Here is a 23,945-nt window from a genome sequence, read left to right as displayed (position 1 = left end):
AGCCTTCGGAAGACCCTTAGCCGCGGCCCCGAGACCTCCTGAAACAGCTGGAAAACGTGTGGATTGCCCTGGTCCACTCACAGGTTGAACGGGCGTCTGGAAAAGGTTATGTAAATTAAACTGCGATTGATGTTCATTTCTGGAATGCCTAGAAGAGCTCTTCTTAGAGCTACGCCGGGAGCCCGCCTCTGATCGATATTCAGCTAAAACTACCTCTTTTCGTTGTTCAGCCCTCAACTGAGCGTCTTTGAGTGCGAACTCAGCAGCTCTCGCTTCGGCTTTCGCGGCGGCCTCAGCTGCTCTCGCTTCGGCCTCAGCTCTCGCGGCGGCCTCTGCAGCTCTCGCAGCAGCCTCAGCTCGTATGGCCTCAGCTCTCGCGATGGCCTCAGCAGCTCTTGCTTCGGCCTCAGCTTGTATCTGGAGCTCCTCTCGTTTTAACTGTAGGTTAATTTGTGTAACTATCCGTGACGAGCTCTCAGACATCCTAGTGCTTACGTTTGAGGCGCTATCCTCAGGATGTATGTCAGCATCCAACCTATCTGAGAACTCACTTTCTTTTTGTTCGAAGTTATGTTTTAAAGAGTTAAATTCGGGATCTACCCTATCACGAAGTTCTGCCAAGATTGCAGAGTTAAAGATTTTAGTCAAAAGAGCATGGAAATGCAGCAATTCCTCTTCTAAAATAGATAACTTAGATCGAAAAATTAACAGTTCCTGCTTATCACTCAAAGAACCTAGGGCTACAGAAAGTTCCCCAATTTGAATCAAAATATCCCGTCTAAGATGCCGGGCCTCTCGAACTGACTTAGCCTCATCGTTATTGGGTCCCTCCCCAGAATGGCCTGCCCGACCGCAAAGAACATCATCAAGCTTAAACTCAGTCGAGTCTACGGCGGTCGAGTCCTTGTCACCACCGAGTGTAGACATATTAAATGGTAGGGCTAAATTTAACAATTAAAAAATTAAGTTACACAAACACACAAAATTACAGTAGTTATAAAAAACTTAACTGCAAAGACTGTAAAAATACAAAAAAGAATTTAAATGCACGATACCGTAGCTGTACGAGTATGTGAAGTCCAAACGTCCACAAAACTTGCTTGGATTCTTCCACTTGAATCTTCAAGCACAGATGGATTGCCTTTAATCTTCTTTCTTGCCAATAAATGTCAAAGTTATTTTTCTTCTGTACCAAACTGAGAAGAAATGTCTTTAAGTTTCTTTGCTTCTGTAGACTACCAACCAATAAGATCTTCTTTTATTATTTCTTTGCTTCTAAGTGCTTCTTAGCCTACCAACTACAAACTTCGTCTTTTATTTTTTGCTTCTAAGTGCTTCTGTGCCAAACACTAGACAGAGAATCGTCTTTTATTTTTTATGGTCACAGCGGTAAACCATAATCTCTTCGTGGGAAAATTGTAACGTAAGATTCCCAAATCCGTTCGTCTGTATATAATGACCGAAGAAACACACACTTGAACTTCTTTTCAAACAGTGTATTTCTGTAAAATTAGCCCGCGGCTACCGAAAACGAGGGGTTGCAACGCCTTACACCACTGAAAAACTGTCACTACAGAACAGATTACTTGGATAAAAGACGGAACCTTTGTCCAGCTAGCAAGCACTAAGCCAACAGTTAAATGTGCGGCCAACTTTCAAACAATCATTTTACGAATGACCAGAATAGATAGCAATATCTCAAATTCACGTATGCAGTACTGTGACGCAATAATGAAAGACAATTATGAAGTCATTCCAACAGGTGTTTAAAGCTGATGTAATATTTCCTGTTTAAACAGGCCCAAACAGGCCCAAACAGGTTTGACACAATTCTTATGAACGCTGGTGCAATTTTGGCACATTTTCTAGCAACGTCCATGACGTAATATTCAGTAGACTTGAACGGTTTTATATGACGTTTGATTTGTACAGAGATTGGCCGTAACAATAATATAGAGACAAGAAATCATGGGAGATAAAAACGCTACCAGTGCTCTTGTGAATGACTGCTGCATATTAAGAAACAAGCAAAGAAAGATTGGTAGCCCACCTTCAGCGGGATTCGAACCTATGACCTTCCAATGAATGCTTAGTTTCTCCCAAAAAAAAACAAAAAAAACAGAAGTTATAGTTTTCTTCTTGCCCTCTTCTTCACTAGAATCACTACACTTAGTGCACTATAGGACAAAGCCACTAGTCAGGAGACTGAAAACAATCGAAGCTACTGAAGAACATCTGCAAATTTATGACAAAAATACTAACTTTCAAACACATCACAAAAACTTGTTACAACCAACATATTGCGTCTTACGGTAGTGCCCATTGAAAACACATTAGCACTATCATTTATGCTGATGTCTTTAAGAATATTTTGGTGAATGTTGCAAACAATGCTAGCATTCAACCTTTCCTGTCCTAAAATATTTCTCAGCCAGGTTTCCAATCTACGAAGATTGGAAAACGACCTCTCACAAGCAGCTGAGCTTACCGGGAAAATTAAGAGGGTCTTAATCAGCTGAAGTATTTGAGAATAGAGAAGTTTTTCCAACTCGGACAATGCCTGGTAAGCTCTTTCAGCATCGTACAGAGATTTTGCTCCTGTTGCCTTGCTAAATGAATCAATTTGATAACTCATTGATTGTCTATTCAGCTCTGGATAATTTTTGACCATTTCAGGAACTAAGCCGGTCTTGAAAAATTGTGCAAGTTCTTTATACTTTGCCGAGTCGGAGTTCAGGCTACTTTCAAACCGTTCGGTCAGTTCAGAGATAACTCTGTACATGAACTGATTATAAAGTATTTTATAATGCAATTGAGTGTCTGCAGTAGCTGCCATCAAGCCTCCACCCAATCTTTCAGGGACTCTTCTTTGCCATGGTGCTTGCAAAGGCGTGATAAAATTAGCAGCAAATTTTTCCAGAAGTGAAACTGCATATTTGTAATTGTGATTTTCAGGGTCTGAAAGAGTGAGTGATTTTCAGGGTCTGAAACAGCTCTTCACAAGAGTCAATGTCAAGCTTTTCTCCTTGCAACGTGATACTAAATTGCTCTATAAGTGCCAAAGGCTTCAAAATCAGCACAAGTCCCAAATATATTTGTGCAGTTTCTTCATTACTACAGTGCCGTGGCCAGTGGCTTGATCCAACTCATGCTTAATACCTTCAATGAAGGTCATTCATTGTCTAGCGTCAAATCCAAAACAATTTAGAACTGTGATCAAACATAAATGAAATTCGAGATGCTGCAAACAACTAAATCGAAGTACAACTTCATAGCAAATAATTCTTTTCTGAATTATTGGGAGGTATATCCCCCCCCCCTACTTCGGCACCACTGCCTTCCGAAACATACTTTGTGAAACGATTTGGAAACCCTGCGCATGTTGATGAGCAATGAAGCTGATTGTACAATGGGTGGGGTCTGGGGGGCGTAGCCCCCTAGAAATTGAAATGACTATGACGTTTTAGCCCACTGTCCAAAAATCACCCCCCGAATTCTAAAAGTGGATAGAGCCTCTGGATTACGGAGTGTGTAATGGCGTTGGCCGAACTAAAAGTTTTGAATATGATATGATTATATACGATTATTTGCAGTGATTCAAACTTAATTTTCAAATTTAATGATTTTTTGTCAGTTTTAAACTTTATACAGTCGTTGAGCGTGAGCCAGTGGCGTAGCCCAGGGGGGGGGCGGGGGGTTTGGGGATTACAACCCCCCCCCTTTGGCACGCGTGTGACGTCACGATATTGAGAATGATGCTTTCAGTCTAAAAAAAATTGCCTAATTTTAAACAAAATTGCATTAAAAAAGCAAGTTTTGCCAATACCAAATATCTCAGCCAGGAATTAGCAACAAGAAAACATAGAGACTTAGCTTTATTTCCGAAAAATGCCGAAGAAAACATGATCTTATCCTTTTGCTATGCCACCAGACACCACCATTTTACAGGAATATTCGTAACCACATTTTTGTTGAAATGCTCTCAAAATGCACCAAATTCAAAATAATTTTTCAAAATGTTCTAGGGGAGGCCCCCAGACCCCCGCCGCTGGGTTGTTAACCCCCCCCCCCTTTTAAAATTCCTGACTACACTACTGTGTTGAGCAATATACACAGCTCACGAGACAAAACAGCGGAAAGAGCTGTTTTAAGAGATTATTTTTTTATTTTTGCTTGTAGGATATAATCGTTCTAATTACGTAACATTCCATGATCGTGGAAGTCGATGTTAAACTTTAGCGGCCACATAAAACATTAAAACAATGTTGTCAGGTTAGCTAGGTGATACAGTAATAGTGGTAAGAGACGTTGTTAATGCATCATCACACATTGCGAACAAAACAATGCGTTCTGTTGAAATTGAATCATAATTGATCTCACAGCGGGAAGACGGTTGAAATGAGCGCGACTAATTTAGCTGGTTTACTTAATATTGCAGTGAATAGTTATGTGACTATTCCAGCAGCGTAAGTTACTCTCATCTACTTTGAAATTTCAATACCGTATGAGAAAGCCATGCGACCAACTGCTGTTTTGCGGGCAAGAGCAACGTAGGCTATTTTTCGCTTTCGTTATTCATTAAATCCGTTTAAATGATCTAAATCTCTTTCGCGAAGTGTTTTATCTTTGAAAAACCACTTGCAATTAACCATTTTGGAAGCAGTTGGCACATACTATCAAACTAGCTATTTAAAATGTCTTTCGGAAATTGAGACTGAAAAGTGTTATTACGATTTTTTAGACAGTGTTTAGTTGGTAATGTTTATGCCAATGCCAAAGATTCGAGTGGAAACACTGTAGAAGATGAAGATTTGGAATTGTTCTTGGGTAGCCACTTTAACAAGTCGAAATTCTGCCACTGAAATTGACTAGAATGAAACCGCCAACCAATCATAAGCTACGGTTTAAGTGACGTAAAAAATGGCGAAAAGAAGATCATAGAAAGCAAATTAAGTGATGGATTTTTTGTCAGCTGGTTGGCTTAGGGGTTAGGGTTAGAGCTAGAAAGTAGTCATTTCATTGACGCGTGTTCGATTCTCACCACTGCTATTGCTCTTTTTCTTCTGTAATTACCAAATAAAGTTCAAAACAAGCATTAACTCTCTGGATGAGTGCTAGAAGGGTCACAATTAGACGGTGGCCTCTTATAACACGTTCTGATTGGTTGGCGGTTGCATTGTAGTCAATTTCAGTTGCAGAATTTCGACTTGTTAAAGTGGCTACCTTGTTCTTGTAGGATCACTGGATCAGGGTTGTCAGTTTGGAATAATTGATTCCAGATCTGGAATCAAAACGAACTGTCTAGTAGGGAAAAAAAATGTCTGGAATCTGGAATAATTTTTAGAAGCAAATTGGGATTGTTTAGACAAGTCTAGATTGTTTCGGTAATTGTCTTTTTTTTTATTGCATTTAGTAGCTGCAACGCGTGCGGGTAACTTTCTGCACTTCGTTTGAAACTTTGTTGCTAAATTGCACGTTCTCTGGCGCGAACGCCTGTCTGTGAGAAATGTGACGCAACCCAGTTAGCTGACAGGGCTTTCCGCACACTAACACTGGGTTATATTTCCATGTATGTTAAGTTTACTAGTTTTAATCTGTTATGTTTTGAGGTTGTTACACCGTAGTTATTGTTAAGTACGGTATTTATTGATTTTCATATTTTGTTGCATCGAAGAAGTTAGATAAGAAGTTCAAAAATCCAAGAGTAGCCTACATGAAGTTTATTGTAGGAAGAATATGGCTCTACACAGTGGCGTATACTGGTGGGTTGAGCAAGGCATTGAAGGGAAACAATAAAACTCGTGGAGGGTAATAACTAGCCGAAGGTACGCGTATTCTAGGGGGGTCCGAGGTCATGCCCCCCGGAAAATTTTTGCAAAGTTACATTCAAATAATGGATTATAGTGCTTTCTGGAAACACTTTTAGGGTAATATTCGTATGAAATTTATTAGCAGATAAACAGCTATTAACTTACAGGTAGCTCTTACACGAACGGGCAAAAACTGGGCAAGGTTTCTCAGCAGGAGGCAACCCTACGTACATTTTTCAAGAATTCTAATGATACAAAGAAAAAACAGTTGCTCTTTAACTTACTGTGTTCATTTGTTAGGATACATCGTTTAACACTGCTAATCATTTGACAAACTTTTTCAACAAGTACGCAGGCACAGATATAAAAATGGGGCGAACAAAGGCGACAAACTTCATAAAAAAAATGTGCTGGCACCATCTTATCGCAGGGATATTTTCATTTCAACAGGAAGATTCTTGCCACTACTTGTATATTTACAACGTACACTGCGTATTTAATGGTATTTTGTTCTAGACTTAAAATGAAATGTCTAGAATAAATTTTAGAATAATTAGAATCAAACTGACATGCAATCTGGAAGGGAAGGCTGCAACTAATCTGACAACCCTGTGTAGGATGTAGATTGTAGACTGTGTTGTTGTAGGCCAGGGGTCGGCTGTCGGCAAACTTTCTGTACTACTGGGCCAAATCTACAAACTTCTGGTAACGTGCTGGCCGCATAAATTTCAACCTATAAACAATCGCCACATTATCCTTAAAATCATGGCGCACCTGCAACTCCTATTCCTGTGTCTATTGCACAATGAGATGTGGTTGTTGCAGTTTCATATTTATTGTCAAACACGTATTAAAACGCAATGCATTGTTTTTATTTACTTATCATTTATCAATGTGATGGATGATGTTGTCTCTGTGTCATGGCCAAGGTGTTTAAACCAACTGGCAACTTTGTTGATGATATTTGCAAATTGCAATACGTCATTCAAACGACGATCTGACAGGCGAGTGCGAAGTTTATTCTTTGCGTAATTTATTTTTGAAAAAAGCTGCTCACAGCAACAGTCCTCGAAATTAGCGGCGGCACTCGGCAATTGCCGTGGTAAATGCCGCCGTAAACGTCATAATGGCCATTCTGCTACGGCAATAAAAATGCCGCCGCAAAATGAGCACTTAATTAGGACGAAAGTTGTTCAAAATTTCTTCCTGTGTTATTTACTCGCAGCGGGAGTTTAATCAGCAGAAACATCGTACCAAGACCTCACCTCTGACCACTTTACTTGCTGTGAACACTCACGCAGTCTTCGAAAATATTATATTTTATAGCATATTTTTACTAGGCAAAAACTTTGCCGAGGCCAAACGGCAAAAGTTGAAATTGCGTCGGCAATTGCTGTGAACGTTTATTACGACAAAATTGTACCAAAACATGTAAAACGAGAAAGGAAAAATATACTAGAGTAGTCGATCACGACCGCATCGTTTGATTTGTTGTGATGTAATAATACTAAAAGTAGCGATAAAGCGAGCAACGCAATACGCACGCTGTTAGTAATGTTACGTTAATTCACGTCAAATAACTCAGGGGGAAAGTAAGTTAATTTTGGGTAGATTCAACGTTCGAGTCAGCACAAATCGATATAATTTTCCCGGCGGGTTATATTGCGCACCCAGACAGCAAAACCATCATTTCTACATCGATTCAACGTCTACAGACGCAAAATCAATGCAAAAATAACGAATTTTGCTGCCTGGGTAACAACAATGCCCAAGAAGAAATTGACGTTTGGTTTTCGACATCTAGCGACGTTGAACCATCATAAAATAACATTAATTGCTCAAACAGGTACCGGTAACCAATTATTAGCTCCCTGCGAAAAGATTGGCTCGATTTACGTATACACTAACATAATTTCGGCACAATTGGGATACTGCGTGCGAGCAACACAAAGTCTGTTGGATAAAGAACTAGTCAGAATCGGAATCATCAGATGCTATATCGGAGGATGAGGTCGCGTCGTTACTGGAATAATTGAAGACGCAAAACTGCCCGTTCGTGCACGCGCGATGCCATATAATCGGAAGCATTATTTTACTGCCGAAGAACCATTTATCCAATTTTGTTCTACTTTTTTAACTTGACCCTGTAGCTTTTCTAATTCCGATTTGTTTCCGTCATAAAATTCTTTATAAATTTTGCAAAATACCACACTAACTTTTCCTTCTGTTCCCTCTGTTTGATAACCTATAGCAGGTAAATTCCACTTTTTAACTGCTTCTTCTTTCACGATGATTTATATTCGCAACGACACCGGTAAACAATAAGCATTCGATGAAAGAATAACTTTTTCGTAACAATTAAGCCAGTATTTACAAGGTTGCAAACTTTTTACAGTTCACAAGAGCATTGTCAGCGCATGAAATAGCTTGCGTGATGCTCTCCGCTACCGCCGTATGAAACACGAAGAATAAGCGCATACAATTTCGTTTGTTTAAACTTTAAAGCATACGGCAATTGCCGCCGCAATCCAAGGTTTGCTGATTTGGCGACGGCAATGTTTTTGCCGTCGTAGATGGAAGCTAATTTTGAGGGCTGCAGCAATATGTTCTTCCAAACATGTACATTACACGTTTTGCATTGTCACACAGATGAGGATGGTTAGATTTCTGGACATATTCTTTTTAAAAGTTGGCAATTGGTACTGAATCGTAATTGGCCTTCAATATGTTGGATGATTGAAGTTCAATTATTTCCATTTGCATCTCATGTAGCACAGTATTGACATCCATTGAAAATGGAATGGCAAATAAATCGAATCTGTTTTTTTGATTTTTAAATCGCAAAATCGAGATTCAAAGTTAGTTTTAGTGGAAACGATAAGTAATATGTACTTATCAGGGTTATGTGCTTATCATATGTACTTACACATAATCAATGAGTGCTTTCGCTTGTGTCATTCCTCGACAGTGGGGTACATAATTTTGAGTAACGTCAGACCATAATTTTGAGATTTTGTAGCTTACATGGGAGTTACCGAGTAATGTCGAGACACATGTTAAAGGGCTTTTTGTTATAATATAAAATAAATTCATGTGTAGATAACAATGAAACTTTAGTTTATGCACTAAAAGTAAGATCGTTCGAGGGCCGCAAAAAGTTTGTCCGCGGGCCGCATTTGCCCCACGGGCCGCAGTTTTCCGACCCTTGTTGTAGGCTAATGTTGTAATGTTATTGACGTTTTTAGCGTTATTATGTTTTATTAGCAACGTTATTAACATTATTGAACAATTTGGCTCTTTTTTACCCAGTTTGGCCCTTTTTTCGACATTGTTTGGCTCTTTTTCTCAAAAGCTGTCTGACAACCCTGGCTTGAATCAAATAGGCTATAGTTATTAGTCTCTAAACCAGTGGTCTTCAACCTTTTTTACAAAATCGCCCCTTTGTTGAAAGTGCGGGTCCAAATCGCCCCCTCAAACGAGGCCTCGAAATTAACGGCGGCCGTGGCCGCCGAAGGGTTCAGAAACGGCCACCAAAAGTAAGCTCTGCTCGGCCGCAGGTAACTCGAGAAGGATACAAGTAACTATCGAGGGCTTTGTATGCGTATTGCGAAAGCAAAACTCGTTTTCTTCTTATTACCATCGGAGATTCGGCTCGTTAACGCGAAGCGCTGAAGCAGAAAACTTACGTCAATCATAGACGTTTTTGTTGCTGGCCGCCGGAATCGCTTGCCATTCGGCCATACTGGTTGCCGGGTGGAAAAGTTAAGTTCGAGGACTGCGAAACGATTGCCGTTGTACAAAAGTGCAGTTCCCTACTTTTTTGAAGTGCAGTACCCTACGACAAATAAACGTCCGACTTGCAAGCTACCGATTGTCGAACGAAATTACCACGTGCTTGATCAGAGCACACTCAAAATCGCGCATGCGCACACGCATTTGCATTGCAACAAACGACTCAAACCTGAGTTTCATGTTTGACCATAGTTTGACTTTTTTTTTACTCGTGCACAAGTCGAACAAACCAAAAAGTAGTTTAAGGATCCAGAACGATCTTGATCGATAATTGCACTCGGCCTTACCAATCGCCCCCCTAAACAGTAAAATCGCCCCCAATTTCAAAAATTGTACAAATCGCCCCCGCAATGGTCAAAATCGCCCCCCGGGGGGCGATATCGCCCCCGTTGAAAAACACTGCTCTAAACCCTTGACAGCCTGTTTCACCTAAACGGAGGATCATCAGAAGGTCCTGAAAAACATGCAAAAGCAATAAATCGGTAATACCTGAAAAGATATTAAATGCTAGGGTTAGGGATTATAACCCTAATTTAATCTGCAAAAAAACATCAGAATTACATAAGGCTACCTCCATCCGTTATTACAAAAGCCTCAATTAAAATGTTCAAACTGAAAAACAAACTGGTTGATTCCAACACCTGTGAACACAAAGAAGCAAAATGCAATTAGGATAAGATAACCTGTAGAAATCAAATAAAATTTATTTTATTTTGAAGTAATATATATTTGATTTTAAATTTGTTGCGATAACGACATTTACCCACCAGTTCAGAACGTTTATTTAGAAGGTGGTTACAATCGGCCTTTAGAATGGCCAGTTTTTCAGCAAGACAGAGGCCACAATTATTGCGACCACCTCCACTGTAAAGCCGAGCACAGCTATGGATGGATCATGTTATTTTACGATCAACATCAACACCCCTGTCCTTTAAGGTCCCAAACTGGATTTGAGGAATGACAAATTGTTTGTACCTTGTACTACACTTTCGCTGTAAATGAATTAACACTATACTGAATTGTAAAAAAAGAATTTTATCAATGTGTAATTGTGTATTATCAGCATTTTACATTATTTATGCCATTTTTTATTTTGTAGGTGTTAACCTTGTGTGTTGCGATGCATGTGTGACATTTTTGTGACAGTCCGCCCCGATAGCTCAGTTGATTAACGCGTGACTTCTGGAACGAAGAAGTTTCAAGATCAAGCGGCGCTGGTTTGACTCTCAGGGTGTGCGCTTCAGCAACGCACGTTAAGGACTGCTCTCCATTCAGCGTCATCTAATGGATGGAATAGTTCCCCGGCAACAAGACTTCAACAATCGGAAACTTCACTCTGCCAATCTCGGTGACTGGGCCTGTGTCAGTGATTTAAAGCCTCTACTAATATGCGAAACTGCCAGGATTAAGCTCTGCAAGAAGCTTTCCCAGTCCGAGGTTAAAGATTCAATCAAACTTTTTGTGAAAAGATACCGGACGCTTGAGCTCTCAAGTGACATACTGTGATCCCGCTGAGCACGTCACAATGGAAATTTCTGACTTCGGCCTGTCGCATCACAAGACTTTCTTTTTTGTTTTAGTCTTCTTGGACCAAAGCCAAGACTCTTGGTAGAGAGAGGCTCAGCGGTGATTGTGACAGTTTTTCTGATTATGTTAATTCGCTCACAAATGTGTTCTGTCTAATTCGCTCAAAGTGCGTCTGGCAACGCGTTATCTTGATGTGTGTTGTATTCAAATAAATAATTGAAACAAACACATTGTAATCTATACTTTTATGCAACACATGTAGTCATGTAGCCTACTGTATATAAAATCTCCATTCCTTTGGTCATTATAAACTAAATAAAAGCTTGTGTTTTGACTATTTTAGATGTTATGTTATGGCTTGTAATCTTAATTATACTATAGTACGGCCCTCGAGATAAAAAGTTTGCCCACCCCTGCAATAGATAGTAACTACTGTATAATATTACGTAGCCTCTACCTATTATTTTTTCAGTGTATATCATAGCATAGGTTATTTGAGCAATTGTGATTCTTATTTACATTGCGGAACCCATGTCTAAATCTGACCATAGTCAACCTCCTTACGAAAGTAGTTGGAATCGTAAGAAGAAACGGTTTCATGATCGTGAGGTTGTGCATGATTCTGATAGGAGCTTTGATAGACCATCATATGGAGCATCTCGTTATGAGTCTCGGCGAAATTATACCGGAAAAGAAGATGATGTTGATAAAAGTCAAGCAAATCTCAGTCAACTCAGTGCAAAACCACCAGTGATCTTGGCCAAGCCTGGAAAACAATTATTTAGTGGTGGAAGCAGTGGAACATCTGATATTGGAACTGGATCATGGCAAGAAGTTGCAAAAAGTCCTACAGCCGCTGTTGCACCAAAGATTTCTATGACATTTTCACGATCACCACAATCCAATTTTAATGACAAAAAGCACTCGTTTTCACGACCATCTTCTGAAACAAAATTCCGTGGTGGGGCTTCACCAAATCTTGCTAAACAAAGCATTAATCAGGTTGTTGTAGCCACATCTGCCAATTCTACAACAAATGCTTTATCAACTGCAAAGCTTAAAGATATTGCAGATGGAGCAAAAGTCCCTGTAAAAATGTTAGACTCATCACTTCATTGGGTTGAGAGTGGTATTGAATTGTTGCATGACCAAAATGACTTTATGGTTGTTGGTGTATTAGGCATGCAAGGTGTAGGAAAGTCAACGATTTTGTCTGTGATTGGAGGAAATCACCTTAGAGGTGATTCGTCAAAGTCACTTTTGTTTCGTCAACAATCTCAAGAAGTTAAAGAGCGTGCAAGTCACATGACATCTGGTATCGACTTAGCAATAACCAATGAAAGAATCATTTTACTTGATACTCAGCCAATCTTAAGTCCATCTTTGCTGGAGCACTCTATTCATCATGAGCGCAAGGCAGCTACTGATTATACTGGTTCCTCCAGCATAGAAGTGCAATCATTGCAAATGACATCATTTTTATTAACAGTTTGTCATGTCATAATAGTTGTTCAAGATTGGTTTACGGACGGCTACATATACAAGTTTTTGCAAGCTGCTGAAATGTTGAAACCAGTTACAACACCTCCTTCTCATGACAATACATCAACATCTGATCGTGATCCAAGTGACATCCAGCCTGTGATTGTATTTGTTCACAACAAAATTGACTGTGATTTATTTAATATAAGATTCATCACATCCATGAATGAAATTATGGAAAATATGATGAACTTTTCAAGTATTCATTGCAAGGGCTATTTTTCAATGGCCGAAACAAATCTTTACCCTGGTCTTGTTTCTCTTTGTCCTGTTGCACATGAAGTCAATGCTTTTTTGCTTCCCAACATAAATGATCATGAAAATGAAGAGGAAAAGCGAGATGTTACTAAAGTAACTTATGACTCTGCTGATCAACAATTTTTGTCTCTACCTGAATATGTTGGAAGGCCAAGCACAAGTTTGCTTGAGAGTACTTTTCGTAAAATGGTCTTGTCAATTCCACGACGCCAACTAACACACTTGCCACTGAGTGAAAAAAATTGGTTTCATTATGCAGCAAGAACATGGGAAACAATACGTAAATCTCAGCTTGTGTCAGAATATAACAGACTTTTATCAGGATGAACTGACCCTTTTGTGAACCTATCTTTATGACATCGGAGTTTCATAAAGTTGAAGTGAAGTTTCATTCAATGTTAAGCTGTTTAATGTGACACTGCTTTTTAAATTTTATGTATGGTATTTACTGAGTGTGCAAAATCACAGGATTTTTGTTATTGACGGTAATGGTATGTTGGATACATAAAATGCAAAAGTTGAAGTTGTGACTCCAGTGAACTTGCCAGTTTCTTCCTTGTCATAATTTGTGCATGCTTAGTTTTTACAGAAGTTCAGATATGTGACTTCCTCTACCTTAATACCCAATGTATTCTATCCAGTTGCAGTTTTGTTAGGTTTCACATTTTAACAGTGTAATTTGGTCATGGTAATACAGCAGTACTATTCCCTAAGTTACTATTTACAAAATGTATGGTAGAAAAAAATAGCAAGTTTCATCAATGGCAATATTTACAAAATTCTTTTTCAATTGTATTATTAGTATAGTGGCATCAGTCAATACCACCGTCAATTCTTTTTAGCTCGAACTTGAATGGGTAAATGGAAATAAATATTTCTAGAATTTGAAAGTTTGTGGACTTAGCATATTTTCAAATAGTAAAATTCGCTTAAGTTGTCATTTTGCATAGTTCGTCACTTTGAAAATCTTGAGCAAGGTGCTATCTTTTGTGTACAAGTCTATTCGCTGGCGAACTCGTCATTTTACATATTACTCATCACCAGTCTAAATACCCTTGACATAAACATATAGACGACTTCATGTCTGACTATGTCAACAAGAAAAAGTTTATAAGAGCGCATCAATACTCCATAGTTCAGCAAAACTGTATGTGCCACTCTCATTTATGTAATACACACAACTTTTTTGTTAAACTGAATAAGTATCAGCGATATTTTTCTTGTCAATCATGATGACATGGTATTTTTGGGAAAGATACATTTATTATTATACTTTGTTTTACTTTTTTCTTTGATACTCTGACACTATATATGTAATTACTTCTATGGTAAATGATACTGGTGGAACATGCTGATTTGTTATTACAAGAAGATGTCACGATGACAAATGGTAAGATCTCATAAATGTATATATATTAAGCTACTTGTAAGGAAAGCAAATTATTTTTTTAATCAGCAGTGTTTTTATATTGAATTATATTGCTAGCTACCTTGTAAAGGTACTTTAAAAAAAATTCCCAGATTTTTTACCATAAAATGATGTTCATCACACAAGGTACACATAGTTTTGCTTTTAGCTGTTATTGCAATGTTTAGGAATATGTATTGTGATTTTGTTTGAGTATATCAACTAGTTGTGATAAAGCTGCTACCTCTATACAATGCTTTAAATTACTACTGTGTTGGTTCTACATTCTTTTTATCATCATCATCCTTTCAGGCGTAACTAACTAGACATCATTAACATATTTCTTTCAAGCAGCCCTGTCCCTCATCAAATTTTGCACTTTGTGTTTCTCTACTCCAGTGTCCTGTTCCAATAGGTGGAGAAAATTTCACTTTTATGTGAATGAAATTGGCATGGTTCTTGTACCTTTAGAATTTCCATGTGGATGAGGGAATACTTCTTCGATTAGCTTTTGATGTAATGAAGCTTTGTAATGTACATGAGAAAGAAAATTTTTTCTATTAAAAATGTCTAATATATAATATCATACTGGTATCAAGAATGTCCAAGTGTCCTCTGTCCTGTTAAAATAGAAAGCTGTACACGTGTACGGCCCTCGTGGGCTATACCGACTCATCGAACTTACTCACTTTCAACAATAAACTGTCGCTACCATACTTGATTGTAACATTTAATGACATTAACTTTGAAATGCAGTGTACTCGTTCGATGGATTGCTGGTCTTCAGCTTGCTTGTGATCTGTACTTGTGCCTATCTTAAGAGAATTCCCCGTATGAAGCAGTGGATGTTTTCAGAAAAAAAAGGCTGTTTAGGAATATTTTACAAAGGTAAAACATCAAATTGAAATTAGACACAATACTGTTCACGTCCTTCTATTGTTTTTTGTGGGACCAAGAGAAATGCCCATAAGTTTCTTAACAATTTGTTTTTAGAAATCAAAGTTTAGAACTTGACAAAGTATGTGCTTCCGTATCGAAATCATAAAAATATGACAGTATGAATAAATTTAGTTTTATTACTTACGATTGTTTTTATCGTTCTGAATACTTTCAATTCTTCCAACGCTCATTGTATTTGAATTTGTGACAGTAAATATTAAGTGAGTTCTTAAACTGACACCAAAACTGGTTCTTTGTGCATTTGCAGTTTGTATTATTTCTTTTGGATATGAACAGCTTTTTCTGTTCCGAATAAATAACAATATTGAGAAATTTCATATTGTTTAACAACTACAGTGTACATCAGTCATCGTATGCAATCAAATTAACCAATTCATTTTAAGTGTGTTTTTTTCAGCTGCTGTGATTGGAACCAGACTTCACATTCCTGTGGCATTGACGTGCGTTGCAACAGCACTGTATTTAATTCTGTTGAAGTAAAGCTCATATTGCGGGGTTTCGGATGGAATTTCATTTTCTTGCGGTGTGTCTCATCCCTATTTTCTTAGTTATCTTCCCGACTTTACTTGCTGATCGTGACAACGGTTACGTGATGTACTGCCCATGCATGGGAAGATTTGGCAATCAAGTTGACCATCTTCTTGGTTCTCTTGCGTTTGCAAAGAAACTGAACCGAACTCTGATTGTTCCGCCTTGGATTAATCACGACTATGCAGCTGGATATGAAAATTCGTTTGTTCCTTACGACCAATGGTTTAGTGTGGATGCTTTAAAGCGGTTCCATAAAGTTGTTTTAATGGAAGATTTTATGAAAAACCTTGCTACTGAACTGTGGACTTCTCCATACAGAAAAATTTATTGTTACAAAATATCAATTGAGAGGAGTAATAACAAAAAATCATGTCCAGCAAAAGAAGGAAATCCCTTTGGGCCGTTTTGGAACAATTTCAACATAGATTTTGCATTGTCCGAAGTATTTCCTTCTTACTTGAGTTTTTATTCTAGTAAAAAGGAATGGGACAAAGCTTACCCTATACAACAAAATCTTGTCCTTGCATTCATGGGTGCTCCTGCTGCTTATCCTGTGGATGACGAGAATAGAAAACTTCAGATGTATTTGGAGTGGTCTGATAGCATTCGTTCGTTCACTTCTGATTTCATCCGCGCAAATCTGAAGCGGCCGTTTATTGGGATACATATTCGCATTGGAGAAGATTGGAAAAGAGCATGTGAATACGTCAAAGAAAGTGTCAATTATCCTTTTATGTCTTCCCCACAGTGCGTTGGACAAGGAGAAGGCAAAGCTAAACAGTTTACCAAAGAGATGTGTTACCCTCACAAAGAGACACTGATCAAGCAAAGTGTGAATATGGTAAAACAGCATGGTGCCAAATCTTTCTTTATAGCAACAGACAGTGAGTCATATACGCAAGATTTTAAGGATGCATTTTTTAAGGCGTCCATTGATATCGATTTGGTTCAATTAGGTTATGATTCTGTGATCAAAGACATCGCAATACTCATTGAAGCAGATGATTTTTTAGGAAGCTGTGCCTCATCTGTCACAGCTTTTGTTGTTCGAAAAAGAAAACTTATGGGAAAGCCTTTTGATTTTTTTGGTATAGTTACTGATGTCGTAAAATCTGAATTGTGATTGGTGTTGTCATATTTTGCGTTTGCGATATATTGCGTAATTCTGTCAGTGAAGTTGTAACCAAGGGGTGTATCTGATGGGAATCCCTTCCGCTTAGCCTGGTGACCAAAGTGTAGAAGCGTGGCTTGTTGCGAAAAGGTTTTTCATACCGTTATGAAAAATTTTCGTGCAATATTCAAGTTCTGTACCACAAATCAACTCTTACCTGAAAGTGTATTTTGTTTAAAAAAACACGGAATTTTTATAGAAATGTGGCCAGTATATATCGTCTGAGGCCAATTTTGCATATGAAATGTCGTCATGTCTTGAACAAATCTTTTACTTTAAGAAGTTCATCTGCCACTCCCTGTAATTGTACCAATGCAAATATTGGTGTGTTCTGTGAAAATCCAGTTCAGGGCTTTCCAAACAAGAGGTCCGTACCATGACTTAATCTCAGCCAAGACTCGTGACATTTGACGATTTCCCATCTGGAACGTCTGGTTTTAAATCATGAAACTTTGCTGAGGTGGCTCGAGAACTAGTATGTTTAAAGTTCATCATTGGGTTATAATCCCGTAAGTCAGGGGTCACCAACCTTTTTTGCATGCGGGCCACTTTGGCACTAAGGAGAGCTGTGGCGGGCCGCACAAACAAAATTTTAGGGAGGTTGACTCTTATGCTGGAAAAGAATGCATTTCGTACTCAGTATCCAGCGTTACATGTTGTTAATATTTATCTTAGAATACCGCAACAACAAAATTAGTCGAACAACGCTACTGCCAGGCCAAGCTCCTTTAATAACACTTTAGTCTCCTTTAACAATGTCTAATAAACGAGGCCACTTGTTTTGCGCACTTATAGCGAGGCGAGCGGTTTCATCAGCAAGAGTGGTGTTGTCACTTCGCTTCACAAAAGATATCTTGCAATTAACAGTTTCAGTAAACATGGAAATGCTTGACACATCGCAATACAGGCAACAATAGTGACCTGCAAACATATCAGCGAAAAATAGGCTCCAATGACAGGGAGAAAGAAACCAGGCACCATGAAACAAACGCTTGTGGAAATCACTGAAAAAACGTTTCTATCGTAACTCATGAACAGTATTCCCTCTAAAAAAGCAATGAGTTGGTTTTTCATCCTTTCTGTGAGAGTCTATAAAACCGTCTTTCTTTGACTGTCACTTGCGGTACTTATTATTTATTTTTTATTTATTTGGATTTTGTTTCAGACACAAGTAGAATTGGTCCATAGGATACAAACACACAAAGAAAACGAAATACAACACCACACAGAAATCGAGTAGGCCTAGCAGCTATCGGTACTACACAAATATTAAGCACAAGTTTCAGGCTGGAGAGCACGATCACGATGCTGGAAGAAAGCAGATTGATGATAACACTCGGAATTCATCAAATGCTGAATCCACGTATTCGATGTGTTAAAGCAGCGATCAGTAAATTTATATATACTTTTACGAAGGAGAGCATGAAACGTCGTAATTTTGTTAGTTACCATCACAGAGCTTATACTTATACGTCTCGGAAGATGAAATGTAATTCTATAGCTGTTATTATACGCTACACGTAGACGATTGATACTGTACGAAAAATATTTACACCACAGCTGAGATCCATACATTGGCATACAGTAGGATCGAAAGAATTGGCAAGAATTGTTGATCAGGCTAACAACAATTTTCAGTACAGTACTAAGCTAAATATTTTCATAATACAACCAGAAAAAGCCTTTAACTTTATATATAATATTTTTCCAATTTATTATAAGTTGAGTTAGCACACCGACCTATTTTGCCAACAAAAAACTTGCATAAAGGAACACTGCTCGGTGCTCGTGAAACACAATAACGGTGAAACACACACTAAGTGTTTTCATGACATTTACAAACTTAAAATAAGCAACCCTATGCTCAGACATTTTCGAAATTCGAAAACATACGTTTTAATCAACCACTGGGACAGTGTGGCTGAACATCGCATTAGAATAACTTTAAATGACCTCTACCTAGAATTACAATATGATTGGTCCATCGGTGGAATCGCATGCAAAGCGGAAATATTTTTTGCCTTCGTGCTCTTTAACTCAAGAAAAGTATTTTTGCTTATACTTGTACGCTGATACCTTCCGCGGGCCGCACGCGGTTGCAGGGCCGGTTGCGGTTGCATGCAGTTGGTGACCCCTGCCGTAAGTGAAGTTCTAGAGGTCATAAACATGATTTCACGATGAAATACAGCGGACCCACCTGAGATAATAATAAGTTTGCTCTTGATGGTAGTATTCCTAGTTCCCACAATTGTTCAACTGAAAGATTTATTGTTTGTAAATGGTGCTATGAACTATACATAACTCGATATGCTGTGTACACATTCTTTTTTTGTCCGCAATGGCAGCCACTAACAAAATTGTGATAGTGCAATACAGTAACATCACTCATTCTGATGAGAATTTTAACAAGTGAAAAGAAAAGCATGCATTCAGTTCCATTCGGCATATCAATAGGCACAGCGGTGTGTTCACTATAGACGTCCCTTCGGAACCCTTACGGCCAAGCAGTGGATAATGGAAAGTACAGCAGGCCTACAATGTTTACATTATATGCGTTTTTTTGAAAAGCAGCCTGAATCACCCTTTCTGCATGATTTCAATAAGGGTTTCCAGCATCTTGTCAAATCCAGGGCTTCCCAAACGGGATTGCAAATCGTAATTTTAGAATCGCCAAACAAATTAAAAATAGTCCGACAGTGGGTAGTTTACACTGGAAATAGCCCACCAAGGGCAGAAAGCATAGGAAATTACTTTCCAAAATGAAGTCGCACAGTAAAAAAAAAACTAAGAAGCCCTAATCTAGGCATAAGTAACAATGTTATGCAATAAAGTTATCTAGCCTTTGACATTTTGAAATAATTTAACAGGTCATGATTTGAAAGAGCTTCGCAAACGGAACAGCTACTCATGCATTTATCAAAAATACATGGTTTGAAATCTGCTTTAAAAAATTTCACTGCATTATCAGATGTTGATAAACCAAGTTTAGAGCAGTATGATAGTACATCGTCAACGTTCAGGATGTATAACCACCTGCACAGATCATAGGCAGAAAAAGTAATGAACTTAGAATGATGTGAATGACACAGTATTTCTACACATCTTTCTCTGACTTTGTCAATTATACTGCTTAATGCGTAGAGAGGAAGAAGCCACTTTTGCTTCGTTAACGTGTCTGATAACATATTAAAGCGAATGGAGTTATTGTTTGAGTGCGCCAAACACATCTTAATAGCCGTTGAAACAGGTACAGTTTCTCTAAACCATTTCGGATAGGTGCGCAACACGTTAGATAAAACTTCCCATGAGTTTATATGAAGCAATAGGCATGCTGCAACAGTAGATAAACAGTCTTTGATCTGATTCTTTTCAAGTGTGTTTATGATTGGACTGTACAACTGCAATAATGATGCCATGCATTCTTTCGTGTGAGTTACATTGATGTGACTGTCTATATTTAATCCAGGATTAAGCTTTATTTTGTGTGCAGCATACAAGTAAAACTTTACGCATTGCTCCAATATTTTGATCAGCGAAAGTCTATCGAACACTTCCAGCTGTTGAATCACAGCATCTTGCCGCACACTTCTCAACCTGAAATGAAAGCAATCGTGGATAAAGCTTGCACTTGCAGTCAACAAAAAGCTAGATGTTTTTACAAAGTGCTTTGTGTAACAAGAAACCAAAATCCTACAGTCCTTTATGTTACATATATATATAGAAAATTTAACAAGTTCTAAAAACTTAGGTACCGTACCACCGTAAACAGTGATTAGCAATAAAGTGATTGGATTGAGTACGATTATTCAAATGATAACAAAGCGGAGAAAATTCAAGCATGTCTTGTTCAAGTGTTTATGGTAAAGCAAAATTACTTTTCTTGCAGTAGTGCATAGAGAAAACAAACCTGTCAAAAATAAAATCATAAACTGTGGAGAATGGCACATCCTTTCTTTTCAATACATGAGTCAACAAATATTCAAGTGTATTTATAAGCACATGGCTTGGTCGCAATCGATTGGTATCACAAACGTTTTCTCCTGCTGCTGATCGCCGAAACTCTTTTATGCAAGTTTTTAAATCTACCTTGAACATAAAATATTAATAAAAATGTTATTGGTGTATCATAAGTATAGAGTCTCGGACTGTAAATCATAGGCTATGCAATTCACATCTACATATAGATTGCACCAATAAATTTGACATTAAACATATAAAAATGCCCAATTGCATACCACATGTAATGGATACCTACCGATCACGTAAACACTGAACAGGAGTCATTGTCAATTTGAATTAATATTGAAACTTAATTGCATCGGATAGGGATATATCTAATCATCCACAGATAGTGGAACTTCAATGTGATAACTAGTGATGCACCGGAGGCAAGGTTCCAGCCAGAGAATTGCAACTCCGGCCTTTGGTAATATCAACTTCATATACGTAATCAACGTTCCAACGGAGTTGTTACCACTACTGTTGTATACCACTTTCACCAAGCGCTCCAAAAGGTGCCTTATGGTAATGTTTATGGTCCCTTAAAAGGATCTATTCAAGAATAAACTTTTGGGTAAATTTCAAATTTGGAAATGTTTTCTATCCACCCGATATAATATAGTTTTTACAATAATGAATATTAAAGATTTTTGATTAACATCCTTCATAGGCTACCATTATCAATGTTACATTCCCCGTAGCACCCTACGTTACATAATTATATGCAACAAAGATTTCAGGGAAGTACACGACTTTGGGAGAGTAGAATGAATATTTGTGTAAAAAAATGAACAAGTGACCCTTTATAGCTCAATGTTGCAAATTTACAGCCTATTCTTGCATAACTGCAGTACCATAATGATACAAAAAAGATTTATTCAAGGTTATGAACTTGACCACAGGCATTACACATACACCCCTGGGAGGTCGTTCCATCACTAGTGATAACAGCTTTGAGCTTACCGTAGCAAATCACAATCACAGCAATATGTAAGAAAAAAAAACATTGCCGCAATTCATTATAATAATAGCCTATCCTAATTAATTATTAGATGTGATACTTGTATAAAAAATTGCGATTAAAAGTACATTTTCTTTTCAGATATCATTAGGTAAAGTGTTCCACTTGTTTATTAAAAAAGTGGTCCTATGGTCAGTTACTGAACGTCGAGGTATCAGAAGATAAGGTTGCCGTTACACTAGGCCTTTAACCTAAATGTAGGGTGGCCAGTTTCTTCAGAAATTACACCTGATACCATCAAATATCCATTGTCGAGCCTTATCAGGGTTACCAGTTCCAAAAGGACTAGTTTTGCGGATTAGGTTTATGGTAAAGGTTAAGATTATGGTCCGACAACCCTTGAAAATGTCAACAATTTTCAGGAGTTACCACTTCTGCAGTTTTTGCCCATAAAACTGGGCTAGTGTTGCTTTCCAGGTGCGGGAAAATATTAGAGGCAATCCAAGTTTGCATTATTGGAAAGCCAACGCCTTATCCACTGTGCCATTCCACCAAATTTAAATGCACAATTGCACATCATCTAAAAATTTACAAACTACCAAAATTCAAAACAATAAATGCATACCTGGTGCAAGCTACATGCTTTCGTGTGGCCAACACCTTGATCTAACAAAGTACATTGCTCTAATACGTGTAACAGGTCATGTTTTTTTCGAAACAGAAACTCTTCTTTCGGGCACATTGTTAAGCATTTCCCAACTGTTTCCATTTGGATAAGATGCAGCTTATTCAGTCAGTGTTCCGTTATTCAAACTTATTTTTTTCCACTGTTGTTGACAACAGCCTGCTGTACCTGACAAGCTGTTGAGTGTTGACCCTAGTAGTCATAGACTCCTTTTATAAGGACTGGAAAGTTACTATCTCGGGGCTTGTAACTTGAGTCTGAAGGATTAACTTGAGTACTGGGCTAAAATGACTTTTAGAAAAGCTAGAGACACAATCTTGGAATCCATATTATGGTTTCTGAGGATGGCGAGTTCAATGGTGTTACTTTCAACACCATCTGAGGTCATTTTCAAAGTCAAAAATTATATTTTAAGGTCAAATTACTGAATTTTTGTCATTTTTTTTTGTCTAACTTGTAAAGCAATACATTTTTAAAGAAGTCTGTGACGAAACATGGTATTGTTTGCATGAACATCATATGTATCTTTCAACACGGAATGGCCCGTTTCGATGAGTGTGATCCCTATTTAGTAATTTTTTCAATTTTTTTTTTTTAATTATTGGGTACCGTAGCCTAATTATCATTGCCGTTTTAGGGTTAGGGGTTAGAGATTAGGAACTCACCGAATCGGACTCCACCGAATAGTAGCAGACCCCTTTCAACACTATGATTACTATCTAAAGGAGTGTATGATTACAATTGTTATTTATTTGCGTCAGACAAAGTTGTCCATATCCAAAACAAAAACAACGAAATAATACACAAACTACAAATGCATAAAGGTCACAGAGAGCCACTTTGGATGCCGTCGGTTTAAAAGCTCACTAGCCTAAATGGGTTATCTACTGTTACAAATTTACATACAATGAGCGTTGGAAAAATTGAAAGTATTCAGAACGATAAAAACAATCAGATGACATTAGGTCTGATATAAAGCGATTTGAGGAGTGATTGCAACGGTTGATAAACGAAAACATGTTTTTCCTCAATAAAGCATCAAACGTTGTTATATTATTCATTACTTGATATTCACAGGCACTGACATAACGAGGGAAATTGTGCAATATTCTAAAAGAATCATTGTAAGCAACACGTAATCGTTTTATACTGGAAGATCTAAACTTGTTCCACAACTGGGATGCGTAAAAGGACATACAATAAGAGCGAAAAACAATGTTTTTTACAGCGGGTGAGCATTTAGCGAAATGACATTTTGCACTGTTTGCAGCACAGTACTGAGAGCGTACCTGCCTTGAAAT

The 23,945-nt window shown here is 38.0% G+C and overlaps 3 protein-coding genes across 3 annotated transcripts; 2 read left to right on the top strand and 1 right to left on the bottom strand.

Annotated features, from left to right (window-relative positions):
- Positions 1–10,222: 10,222 nt before the first annotated feature.
- Positions 10,223–14,302, top strand: LOC145781573 (nonsense-mediated mRNA decay factor SMG9-like). Its single transcript, XM_082593244.1, has one exon. It carries the CDS (start codon positions 11,661–11,663, stop codon positions 13,254–13,256), a length of 1,596 nt encoding a protein of 531 aa, XP_082449370.1. The 5' UTR covers positions 10,223–11,660; the 3' UTR covers positions 13,257–14,302.
- An 806-nt stretch (positions 14,303–15,108) lies between these two features.
- On the top strand, positions 15,109–19,388 carry LOC145781574 (GDP-fucose protein O-fucosyltransferase 1-like). Its single transcript, XM_082593245.1, has 2 exons — positions 15,109–15,225; positions 15,695–19,388. Exon 2 carries the CDS (start codon positions 15,800–15,802, stop codon positions 16,949–16,951), a length of 1,152 nt encoding a protein of 383 aa, XP_082449371.1. The 5' UTR covers positions 15,109–15,225; positions 15,695–15,799; the 3' UTR covers positions 16,952–19,388.
- On the bottom strand, positions 18,711–22,823 carry LOC145781576 (germinal-center associated nuclear protein-like). Its single transcript, XM_082593246.1, has 3 exons — positions 22,585–22,823; positions 20,907–21,085; positions 18,711–20,593 (listed from the first exon to the last, which is right to left on the bottom strand). The coding sequence occupies exons 1-3, from the start codon at positions 22,726–22,728 to the stop codon at positions 19,831–19,833; spliced, it is 1,086 nt and encodes a 361-aa protein (XP_082449372.1). The 5' UTR covers positions 22,729–22,823; the 3' UTR covers positions 18,711–19,830.
- Positions 22,824–23,945: the final 1,122 nt, after the last annotated feature.

This window comes from Aplidium turbinatum, chromosome 13 (assembly GCF_918807975.1).
Source record: "Aplidium turbinatum chromosome 13, kaAplTurb1.1, whole genome shotgun sequence".
NCBI lineage: Eukaryota > Metazoa > Chordata > Ascidiacea > Aplousobranchia > Polyclinidae > Aplidium > Aplidium turbinatum.
The sequence above is the reverse complement of the archived record's forward strand: the minus strand, read 5'-3'. Positions and strand labels throughout refer to the sequence as shown.